The 12,730-nt window shown below is 32.9% G+C and overlaps 1 protein-coding gene and 1 long non-coding RNA gene across 2 annotated transcripts in view; one reads left to right on the top strand and one right to left on the bottom strand.

Moving 5' to 3' along the window:
• Window positions 1–12,704, bottom strand: part of LOC149895762 (fatty acyl-CoA reductase 1-like) — a 30,175-nt gene extending 17,471 nt beyond the window's left edge. The window contains exons 1-6 of the mRNA XM_090118487.1: window positions 12,607–12,704; window positions 7,396–7,489; window positions 6,737–6,867; window positions 5,212–5,299; window positions 4,516–4,588; window positions 3,870–3,960 (exon numbers count right to left, since the gene is read on the bottom strand). Of these exons, the coding sequence (XP_089974613.1) occupies window positions 3,870–3,960; window positions 4,516–4,588; window positions 5,212–5,299; window positions 6,737–6,867; window positions 7,396–7,486 (474 nt within the window). The 5' untranslated portion in view covers window positions 7,487–7,489; window positions 12,607–12,704. The remainder of the gene's footprint in view (window positions 1–3,869; window positions 3,961–4,515; window positions 4,589–5,211; window positions 5,300–6,736; window positions 6,868–7,395; window positions 7,490–12,606) is intronic.
• On the top strand, window positions 8,266–9,631 carry LOC149895763 (uncharacterized). The gene is made up of 2 exons (XR_016458431.1): window positions 8,266–8,890; window positions 9,477–9,631. It is a non-coding gene; the product is annotated as an uncharacterized LOC149895763 (long non-coding RNA).
• Window positions 12,705–12,730: the final 26 nt, after the last annotated feature.

Here is a 12,730-nt window from a genome sequence, read left to right as displayed (position 1 = left end):
TATATATTTGTGCGTGTAAGTGTGTGTGTGTGTGTGTGTGTGTGTGTGTGTGTGTGTGTGTGTGTGTCTGAAATATTATATTGTATTTAAGCAAGAGTCACGTTTACACTTTAAGCCAGTATCTCAAGAAGTTGTTCTGTCTCGTCATAAGTTTTTCCTAATAGAAAGACGCGTACGGTTAATTTACATTTAGAATACGGTAAGGCATAGATGCTAAGACTATCATTAATTTTGTTATACAAATAGGGTCCGAGGAAGTAAAAGAACCTCTTGGTGAACCTGCTATATGGCCGAGGAACAGTGCAGATTTTGTTCTTTCGTCGAAATTTATTTTACTCTTTCATTTATTATACTTGTATTGTTTTGTTTCATGTTGTGTTGTTTTAATTTGAATTAAGTATTGTATTCTGTGTCAATTGTGTTTGTTATTAATTATTATTGTGGAGTCAAATAAATGATCTTTCTTTCTTTCTTTCTTTCTTTCTTTCTAATATTATAATATTACTGGCGATCCGCCCCGGCTTCGCCCGTGGTACCTACATGTTTAAACTATCCTATCTCTCAAGTTGGATCGAACTGCACATGGTGTGCGAATTTCATTATAATCGGTTTAGTGGTTTAGGAGTCCATTGAGGACAAACCTTGTGACACGAGATTTATATATATTTAATATTATTTGCGAAAGCGTGTTTGTTCTCCTGTTGTTTATTCTTATTAATTCACATCGCAACAGATCGATTTATGATATACTAGCTTCCCGCCTGCGGCTTCGCCCGCTCTGTCTAAAACCTAATGAATTATATACTAAAACCTTCCTCTTGAATCACTCTACCGCATAAAAATCCATTGCGTAGTTTTAAAGATTTAAGCATACCGTTGTAAACGCAAATGGATACAGGGAAATAGGGACAGAGAAAGCGACTTTGTTTTATACTATGTAGTGATTCTTTGTTAGGCATATTGTGGTTTCATATTTAATGTTTATGGCATTAAATTAGGGTTGTTGAGGATTCCTCTTCCGCTTCCTCATAATGCGGAAGTTCCGCAATATTTTGGGTTCCTCTACCGTTACCGCATCCTCAAAAATGAAAATTAAAAAATCCTCTTCCGCTATCGCTTCCTCAAAATTTAGAGGAAATTTATGAGGATGCTGATCCGAGCGGGCGGCGAATTTACAAAGCCTATTTAAACTATGTATTTGAGTTACGAGTCGGACTCTACTAACGAACAAGAGTAGAGTCTTACCGCCATATTTATATCTGCGCCTAACACTTATCTCTAAACATAATAATATGACATTTTCTCTCATACTCAGAAGAAACATATTTTACCAAATAATATAGTAATGTTTGTCAAAAGTCATTTTAAATTAAAAAACAAACGATGTTTAAGCTTACATAATAATATCTACCAGTTAGGTTTTTTTTTTTGTGGAAATCGCCTAATGTCGCTTCTGGCACTGATATAGATTAGGTTTTTTCTGTGGGTTTTTTCGATTAATATGCATAAACAAAAGCTCATCTGAGTCCGGCTCGTGACTCAAATAGTTATAGTACTTACAGGCTTTGTAAATTCGCGATCGGGCGAGCTAACCTCCCCTAACCTTAAACATCAATATGTAGAGACAGGAGAATGGCTTTTGTTTTAATTTTTAATTTTAAAAGTTTTTAAAGTGAAACTTTTATTACATCGTCTCAAACTTTTTGGTCTGTGTAGCGCATGTCGCGTGTATCGCGGCTGCCGAGTAGGTATACCTACTCGGCAGCCGACCGACACGCGACATGCGCTACACAAAGCAGTGTTCGGAACCGTTCGAACAGTTTCACTTTTACCGTGGTTTCATAAATCCACACAACATTTTTTATTGTTTTTTAATTTTGATTATAATTTCCTATCATCCTCATCATCATCCGCTTCCTCTTCCGCTTCCTCATCCGCATCCTCTTCCTCAAAAAAATATCCTCTTCCTCATCCGCATCCTCTAAATTTGTGTGTGAAAATTCCTCTTCCTCCTCCTCTTCCTCATAATCACTTCCTCAACAACCCAACATTAAATGCAATTGAAATGAATAATAAAAAAATTAACCCAGATAAGCCTGAAACTAAAATTTTCTGAAAATTTTGAAAAAAGTTACATTATTTAGTTTATTAGATCTTATGCAACATAAAAAAAATCATGAAAAAAAAATTAAGTGTAAGGCTTTCAGGGAAACAGCCGTCCTATATGTAGGTCAGTAGGATAATAAGAGGAAATAAAAGACCATTTATGACAAAACAGAATGTAATCAAAAAGTGTAGTTTATTAGATAACTATTGATTATATTACCCATTGTTATAATGTAATTTACTAGATTAACACTATTTATGAATGATATGTTTCAAAACACTTGACACACACTCCAACATCCATAAAACATACCCTAACCGTGTAGCACCAACCCAAGCTTTGAACCCGTACCTAATAGGTTTACCTTTTATGTGCTGTTTGCAGCCATGTCTACCATAGTAGGGGGATCATGGCCTCATCTACACTGTAATGCTCTTCAAGAGGAGAAAACTCTAAGAACTTTTTATTTAGAAGTGTAACTAGGGGGCGTACTTTTGTGTATTTGTCTTGCAAATCCAGATTATCATTGGCATGAAGGTGGCGAAAAATAAAGTCAAATCTATCCCTAGTCATAGCCGAGCTGATCAATTCATTCTTTGTATCAGGGGAGTTTTCCCAATACATTCTTCTACGGGGGAGCCATGAATAACCACTAACCAACAATATGCCGATGAAACATTTCATATCTTCAGTGGTTATGTCTCCAGGCAAATTCTTTTTGACAGCATATTTATTGCTCTCTGACACCAACAACGAAATAACATCTTCATCTAAGAAGTTTTCAAACCACTCAATTGGGCGCTTATCTTGGCAAGCGCTTTGAACATCTAGCCAATTCACGGGATTTTTTGCCAAGTCCCATTTTCTCCATGCGTAGGTAGGTACGCCTACGTTTAGTTCGACCTGTAGAATCAGAAGGTTCTTCTTCTGTATCACTCACCATAATCTGCCATTGAATCATTACTTCAGCCGGTTGAAACAGAATGTTTCGTGGCAAATTATTCAAAGTTACATTATCTTCTTCATCCGAATCTTCGTCAGTGAGACACAGTCAGGATCAACAGGAGGAGGTAGAATACATATCAGTCGTTCTCTATAATCTTCTTCGTTATCAGAAACATTTTCTAAAGCATCTAAAATTTCATGCGCAGCTAACGGTCTGTAAAGAAAAAGTTGTATTATTGTACTAAAATCATGTATATTATCCTACTGTCCTATATATAGTACGCTAGTATTTGTAACAAGTTATACGTAATTTATTTATATTATTTTGCTAGAATATTTATTTAGTACAAAAGTTAAGGTTATCAACTAGATATTAACACAGAAAAAAACAACTCACGAGTAAAATATAACTTTTTATACATACCTGTCATTTGCCATGTCTGCAACACACTTTTATTACACACTTATAAGGTAAAATATAAGGTAAAAACTGTTAAAATAACTGTCTTTTTATTTTTTCTAATAAAGCTGACACGTTTCTTACTGCAAATCATAAGACTAAATAATCTTAGATAAAGAGGGTATTCAGATATATTTTTTTATTTCTACTGTCCTAAATATAGGACAGTAGGCTTATCTGGGTTAAACACTATTAAAAAAGTACGGAATACTCGACTCTAATCCGATCAGAAAATATTATACTTCAATTTATTGATCCTTAAATAAATAATGTATCATGTTGAGAATTAAAAAAATAATGAATGAATAATGCATAGCTAACTCATCAAAATGAATGAATGAATAATGAATAACTCACTTCTAGATTATGCATTTCTTTCGCCAAATCAACAATCTCTTTCGTCGCTCGTAAGTTTAATTTTGCTGCTACTTGTAACTCATCATTGAATCTGGAAATTATAATTAATAAAATTATGAAAATTTCATGCAACGAAAACAAATTATACATATATGTATAAGCTATCTATACTATGAGTGCTCCGGCATTGTTCGGATCAACTTGAAATAAAAAAAAGACGTGTGGCACTCGGGGACTGCCGCGGTAAAGTTATTGCATAGCATGCCTTCAAGCCACACCTCGGAGCCCATCCGAGTGGGGAGTGTGAGGTTTTTTCATTACGGAATTTCTCGATTCGGTACCCGCGCTCAAGGCCCGTGATAGCTATGCAATAGCTTAAAAATAACCATGAGATTAAATCGCGTGCCCAATGTCCATCGGGATACTATCGTAGGGGATACCGCTGCAGTACAGAGCCCGTGGATAGATACAAGATTTCCCCACTTAAAAAAAAGTCTTTACTTGCTAATGATGTAACTACCTAGCTTTCGTGTAGTGAAAGAATTTTATAAATAGGTTAGTTTTTGTGTGAAAACATAACATACATATATTTAAGTCAGTCAATTAGTCAATCAGAAAGTCTTAATTTTAGTGTTGACTTAGTTACCTAACACTCGCAGCCACGTGGAAAACTATGTTAACTCGGTTAATCAGCAACATCCTATCTTCATCAGAGAGACCTGTAAGGAAAATAATATCTATACACATAAAACTCAAAGGTGACTGATATAGTGATCTATCAACGCACAGCCCAAACCACTGGACGTATCGGGCTGAAATTTGGCATGCAGGTAGATCACAGACATGTATCAAGAGATCTATGTCTGTGAGGTAGATGTTAGGACGTAGGCATCCGCTAAGAAAGGATTTCCCGAAATTCTTGCGGGAACGGGGAAAAATGGGGATGCACGTACAAAGTCGTGGGCGGAAGCTAGTTAATTATACATCAATAGAATAGAATACGATAGGACAAAATGTAAATTTTAAATTTAAATTCAAATATTTGAATTTGAATTTAAAAACTCTGCGATTATGCGAATCTCTATGAGGATGAGTGCACTGTACATATCAAATTACTTAAGATATTATATTAAAGACATTTTCAATATATTTTATGGTTGTTTTATAAGGTTAAGGGCCGATTTTTCAATGCTTGGATAAAACTTATTCGTCGAATAATGTATAAAACTACCATTTTAAAAACGTATTCTAATTGCCCGTATTTGACAGTTTACGTGACATTTTAATATTATCGTGTAATACTTTATTGGATTGAAAAATCGGCTCTAAATGCATGAATTACCTAATCCAAGTTCTGCAATGTCACCGGCTACGAAAAATACTTTTTCCTTAAAAACATTAGGCATTTCCTTGCGAAGACGCTCGAAGCACTGTAAGAAGAATTATAAATAAGTTAAATATTTAGTTGAATTAATATTAACCTAGTCTTACTTAAGTATATATGTTTAATATTTTGAAGTCTTAAAAAACCTTATTTATTTATTTATATATTAAAAGTAATGATTAAAAATAATGTATTTGGCTATGATTAGGCCTGCATCCATTCTAAGTGGAGACGAAAATGTTTCCATGTTTTTATAATAGAGCAAAAAGATTATCATTAACCTAACCTAGCTGTATACATGTGTGTTTATGGCATATATTATCACTTATAATACCACAAGAGCTTCAAAATTATCGGGTATTTTCCGATAGGTTCGTTGCAAACAAATGAAGTAGTCAAGTTTTTAGCCAAGGTTAAAAAATCACGAGCGCGAAGCGCGAGTGATTTTTCCTGAAAAACTTGACGACTTTATTTGTTTGCAGGGAATCGTGAGGGAAATGCCAGATAATTTTGAAGCTCGTGTGGTATTCGGGAGATTATTTTTCCGTCCCAAATGTCTGCCAATAATTTCACAATTGAATTGAACCTGTCAGTTTGACGTCAACGACCAGAGAAAATTTTCAAAAAATTATCAGTGTAATAATACCATGTAGGTTGTACCACGTGACGTCGAATTGTGGAATTCTATTGGTCGATATTTGGGTCGGAAAAATAATCAGTATAAATAATACTTGAATAATACCATGTAGGTTGTACCACGTGACGTCGAATGGTGCAATTCTATTGGTCGATATTTGGGTCGGAAAAATAATCATGATTATTTTCTCTTTTTTCTTCTAGCAATATGGATATCAAATGAAAATTTCTAAAAGATCTGATTGATATATACCTATCATTATACAGTTACCACCAAATGTATTTAGCTCTAAGGTTAGGTTAAGTTAGACTGAATAAACGAATTTGAATTTGAATTTGAATTTGAATTTGAAAGGATCAATATAATTAAACTAAAACTTAACAAGAAAAATTTTTGTTTTCGTAACGGTGCATCTATATCAAATGAACATAGAACTAGAGCTAGAGCAAGAACATTCTTTCGTAATCTTTTAGTGTTAACAAAAACTCGTATTCAAGCGCGTGACACACGGTGAAGATACTATAATATTTTATCTTAAGATACTGTTATATTTTATATTACAGTATCTTAACGCATTCGGTATCAGCGTTCGGACCATCATTTTTCTTTTTGTCATTGCGTACTAAGACTCCTGTAGAACCGCCATCCTGTTACAAATGACCCACAAAATTTCGCGTCATACAGGTTCTACACGTGTTGTTCAGTTTTAGAACATTGCATAAAATCTTTTAGAACGCACTAAGAACAACGGAAGAATGTTCTACGCCTGTTTACACTAAAATAATTGTGTGGTTAGAATGAGCATTCGTATACACCGTAAAAATAATTCTTATTATGATTACTTACCGAGCTTTTATACAAATCTGCTAGTCTATCTTCTGATTTGACTCCCTTCTTGCTCCTGAGGAGCAAGTATACCCTTTCCAAATCCGTACATGAGTAAAGGAGTTTCTCAATCAACACTTTTCCCATGAATCCTGAAATTTAAAGATAAAACTGTATGAATTATGGTAGCTGATAACAGTTTACATTTATGAGTTATGTTAAAGTAATTGATATTGATTTTAATCAAAAAATGGAGGAGATAGACGGGCGTGGAAAATTCAATTTTGTATAATATAACAGTTTTCCTTCCACGATTTAGACCACGTTGTTTAATAGTTATGAAATTAAATAGTAATTAATATACTTCAATCTTCCCTTTGAATCACTCTATCATATTAAACCAAAGGTTCTCGGTTGCACGGCGGTTGGACCAGTTTCAGCTGTTCTCTTAATTGCCCCTGCTTGCCTATACACTTCACAATTTAGGAGCCAATTAAGTGTGCAATTCAAATATTGCCCCTGCTGCAGGTAAATAAGTAACCGGCTTTACATAGCAAAAAGGAGTTCACTTAGAATGTTTTTATAAAGAAGGCATTAGGAAAACCTATTGTTTAGTTATTTTATTTAATTGTATTGTTCACTACAAACTATTTTATAAAAAATAGAAAAACTTGACTTACCAGAACCTCCAGTTATAAAAATCGTCTTCCCTTTGTAATATTCCTTGATACTGGGCACATCTTGCAAGTCACGGTCCTCCAGGAACGTCATTTTCTAAATAATAAATATAGTTAAAAAAAACACGCTTTAGTAAGATAAACTCATGTTATGTCACAGATCTATACTAATATTATAAAGCTGAAGAGTTTGTTTGTTTGTTTGAACGCGCTAATCTCGGGAACTACTGGTCCGATTTGAAAAATTCTTTCGGTGTTAGATAGCCCATTTATCGAGGAAGGTTATAGGCTATATTCTGTGCCTCCAGTGAATAAGGGAGTAAGACGAGTTATTCCCTTTGGTTTTTATTGCACCATTGGATTCAGCTCGTCAAAATACACAACATATCAAAAGGTCATATCTCTAGCTGCGTCCTAACCCATTTTTTCGAATGACCCAAACGGTATAAGTAGGGTGTGATTAATGGTATAAGTTACCTTATCCATCATTTTAGGCAATCGCAAAGGAACTATTCGTCTCGAGTCAAAAGTACCCACGAACACAAAGACGTATGTGTAGTTATACTTTTTGAATAAAGACTTAATTCATTTTGTTCCATCAGTCCTAACACTATTTTAGTATAAACGCATTTGTGTCATTTTTCTAACATGAGCATAAAGGAACAACTCTTTTAGTGTCATTGGTTCAAGTGACGACATGAGACAGTTTGGCATTAATGCCGTGTTGCTATTGGTCTATTAATTGAATACTGCACGGAAACAACACACCATACCTATTCCTTATTATTTTTAAATCGTTTTTTTCAATAAATCTCCAACAACAAATCTTTACATTTTTTAAAAAAGGTATTTATCAGTTATTTTGGGATACTAATGGGTAAAACCGCGAAAAATTGTACATGAATTATTTTTTCAATGTTCCCATTTTATTTCTCATATGGCATCAACGTTTTTTGACAACAAGTGTTTTGTTAGATATGTAATAAAAGGTATGCTTGTGTTCTTTTAGATTATTTCATAAAACTCAATCTATCTCTTGCAGAAATATTTTATTTTATATTTTTTTTACTGGCTCCACTTTTCTGTCCATATAAAAAATATTTGTCCACCTAACACCCTTGTGACAAAAACTGATAACCCCTACGAAATGGTATGACTGACTCGCATTTTTATGAAAAATTTAAGTTATTCGGTTCTTATTCAACATGTACATAAAAATCTTTTAATGCACAAGGCCTTAATCGATTTTTTATTATTATTTTAAAAACTGTCCACTTTTTTTATACGTGTGTAACGTCACGTATGTAACGTCTCTAACTGCCATACTTTAAGAATTATCAGAATCCTTCTCTTATTTTATTGAGTGGCAACACTATTTGGCATGCTGGCAACATTTAAAAAACAAAAGCAGCCATTTTTTCTTTGAGAAAAATGGTGTTTTGTGTTGATGTGAGATTTGTCGCTCGAAAAAAGGGTATTTAAAGTGTTCGATTGCGAGGTAAGTATATATATTCTGTCTTATTATTATAAATCTTTACGTAGGTTTACTATAAAACTAAAGAATAAGACTACTTCGTGGTTCTTAGCATTCACAATCGAGTAGTAATTTTAATTTAAGGTTATGTCGCCCGCATTTTTTGTCATGATTGTAACGATGTGTAACGAAATGTGTTACGTTACAGTCATGACATGTTGTTAGGCTTAGAACACATAGGTCTATTAAAAAATTGCGCGAAAAAAGGACGATAATATTTTCAAATCTAAACGGCTGAACGGATTTTGATGTGCAAGATATCATTGGATTGGTCTTTATCTATAGTTTTCCATTACCTTAATATGTTTTACCTGATTGTACAAAAAAAAGAATAAAATAAAATAATTTATAAAAAAAATAAAAAACTGACACTGCAAATTCATAACACGCAGTCGGAGGCTATAATATAAGATGTATTGAATGGGTAGAGGCCAGTAATATTTTGTAGCCGTGTAGCCTCCGACTGCGTGTTATGAATTTGCAGTGTCAGTCGGGTTTTTTTTAATTTTTTTTATTAATTATTTTTTCAAATGAGAAAATCAAATTACAGATGGCGTTGACGAATGCCGAAAGGCAAAAAAAATATCGAGAGAAGTTACAAGTTCAAAATCCCGAGAAATATAAAGAACTACAAACGAAAAATGCAGAAAGGAATAAAAAGCGGAAAAAATATCAATTTTTTTCAATACAATTTTGATTTATGCATCTTTTTGTTTTAATTCATTATTTTATGATATGAATTGGTTTTACCTACCTATATCTCCATTTTTTCCTGTCGTGTGAGTGTAAGACACCGTGTCGACGTTAACTTTTTAATGCTAGGAAGAAAAGATAACTGATATATGTACTAAGCTTTATAATGGTCATGTAAGTAACATTCAGTCATGTATGTAACGTTTGTTATGATGTCATGAATGTAACGGGACAATTTTTCGCGGTTATACCCTAATATATTTCTATGGAAATTAACTATTTTTTGCAATAGATATTAAAAATACAGTTAACACATTAAGTGCATTTAATGATATTATACTCTTTGTTTATATAAATACAGAACGATAATTGAATCATCTAAAAAAAGCCAACAAAAATGTTAAACTTATATTTTCTTCTTAAATAATTGGGTAAGTTTAAAAAAAAAACTCGTTTTTAATTTTTTTTTTTTTAAATTATCTAACTACAATAATCAAGACAATAATATTATAGTCTATAATAGTCGCATAAAAAAAAGTATTTATAACCAGGCTTGACAATAATTATGAATATTGTTTTCTCCGCATAATAGCGTTTTAGCCACTGTGCTTTGGTAATTTCCCTTTTTATAGGAAAAAAATCCGCAATATCGATACTTCTTTGGTCCTGCATTTTCGTAAACATTTTATGGATACTCTGGTACCACATATTTTGAAAAAATTGGGCTATTGTCACGTAGAGTCTCTTCAAAGTGCGTGCCACAAGTCGTATTTGCATCCAAGGCACCTTCAAATCTGTGCTTAATTTTGCATAAAATCTTTGCGGCTCATTGTATTTTCTTTATTTATCTACATTATATTGATATTATATGATATAGACATGTTAAAATTCTATATCATGCCGTAAAAAATCGCCACTGACCACCTATAACTTTTCCTGTATTAACTGAACATACAGGAATATGGTTTTCGGTCTTCTCTTATCTCTTTATAGTGCTTGTATCCTCAATGTATACCACCATGACATTGTGGCGTTGCCACTTTTATTATCTATATTTTACGAAACGGAACGCACTTGATCGAATTTTTAATTGATTCGACGATTAATTTTCACTAGGACAATAGTTAATACGCAAAACGCAATACGCAGTTGATACGTATTTAATACCAATACTCAATGATTGTCTCCTGCTAACCTGTACAGACTAGGCTCATTGTGGTGACTGGTGAAACATTGTATAGCATTAACAACATAGTACTGTATTATTGAAAGATCGATTAAACGTTTATTTTACAATCTACGACTTTCATTATACATGGGTAACAAAACCCCATAACATATTCGGTTTTACTCCGGACAACATCTTCAGCCACCCAATCCCCTTGCTTGAAGTCCAAATCCAGCGGAGGACAATAATCGTCATTTACTAAAATTGAAGGTTTTTCGTCCTAGTATAAAAGTTGTCTGGATCCCATTTTATACACAATCTATAGTATAATACTATAGATATCATGTGAAACGTGACTTGGAAAAAAAATATTCAAATAAATCACAAAATAAAAATTTGAAACAATCTTAAAAGTTACGAAAAGCCCAATTATACGTCAAAATGACGCACAACAGCCTCTTTACAAAAAAATTGGCGGAATTTACCTGGATGAGCCAACTATGTACTGCTAGGTCTCGACGGCTAATAAGTTGGTTCTGGATTTTGCAGCGATTCGATGGTAAATATAGGTAGAAGAGTTCATACGTCAAATTTACGTAGATTGGACTTCTAGGGTTAAATGCATAAATAAATGTTGCTTTGTTTTTATTATCTAATAACGAAAAAAAACCCGTTGATTTCATTCGTTTTTCAAGCTACGTGCATAGTTTTTCCACTAAAATGCCTCAATTGAGTCATAAAGTACACAAATTTCAAGCATAATAAGTCACATCATTTCTATAAAACCAAAACTGGCCATAATATAAGTCGTGTTGTGCGATTATGAACATAGTGCATAAGGGCATAAGTCGTTATATTGCAAAGAGTAAAAAAAAAATTATGTGAATACATTGAGTTATTCCATGAAGTACTCGTTCATAAGGCCACAACTACAAAAAAACACGAAAAAAGTATATTTATGGGGTTGTTACAATATGTGTTCCTATGTAAAAATATAGTCTAACATCATATCTTACACATACAAGCTTAAAATTTTGAATTACTAAAGATTTAGTATTGATATACAGTTTTTTGTCTCTACTGAAAAGTGCTGTTTTTGAGTTATTCCCTTATTCACTGGAGGCACAGATTATATCATCACGCTACGACCAACAGGGGTGGAGCCACGGGGGTGAAACCGCGTGGAGCAGCTAGTCCTTGATAAGTGTACAAAGTTTGAATTAAATCTGTTCGTTTAAAGTGGGTCAAAATCGTTTAAAGGAGTCGGTTACATACAAACATACAGGTGAAGCTAATAAGTGTTATTAGAAGATTATTTTATATCGATATAATATGTATTAGAAATATTGTAGTGCTACGATTTCTTTAGTTAAAGTTAAAGAAATATTATCTGAAATTCAATGTGAATTATTGAGTAATTAAACTCATATTATGAAGGTGAATTATTGTTTTGTTTTAGCCAAAGAATTGATAAAACTTAATATATTTTTTATTATCATACATAAATGAAATGCAAATACGACACTTGAATCAGGCGTTTTTTATTTTATAATATTAAATTATTATTACATCCAAATCAATAAAACTATTAAATACTAGCAGTCCGCCCCGGCTTCGCCCGTGGTACATATTTACGTTTTCTCTACATAAGAACCATCCTCGTACTTCAAGGAATATAATAAAAAAAGAATTATCGAAATCGGTTCAGCCGTTCTCAAGTTATGCGCTTACCAACACATTTTGGGATTCATTTTTATATATAAGATTATAGGTATGTACTTATAAAAAAAACAATTAATATTAATAAATATAAACCTACCTTAACGAAAACTCCTAGTGTACCAGGACTATTGTGACAATCAAATAAATATAATAAAATAAAAATAGAGGTTTTTTTAATGTACGATTCAATGTAGATTATATGATAAACTGATAATGACTTA

This window comes from Colias eurytheme, chromosome 30 (assembly GCF_061535395.1).
Source record: "Colias eurytheme isolate Ceu_HAF_F1 chromosome 30, ilColEury1 Martin Lab GWU primary, whole genome shotgun sequence".
Lineage (NCBI taxonomy): Eukaryota > Metazoa > Arthropoda > Insecta > Lepidoptera > Pieridae > Colias > Colias eurytheme.
Note: the sequence above shows the minus strand (reverse complement) of the source record. Positions and strands in the feature narration are given on the sequence as shown.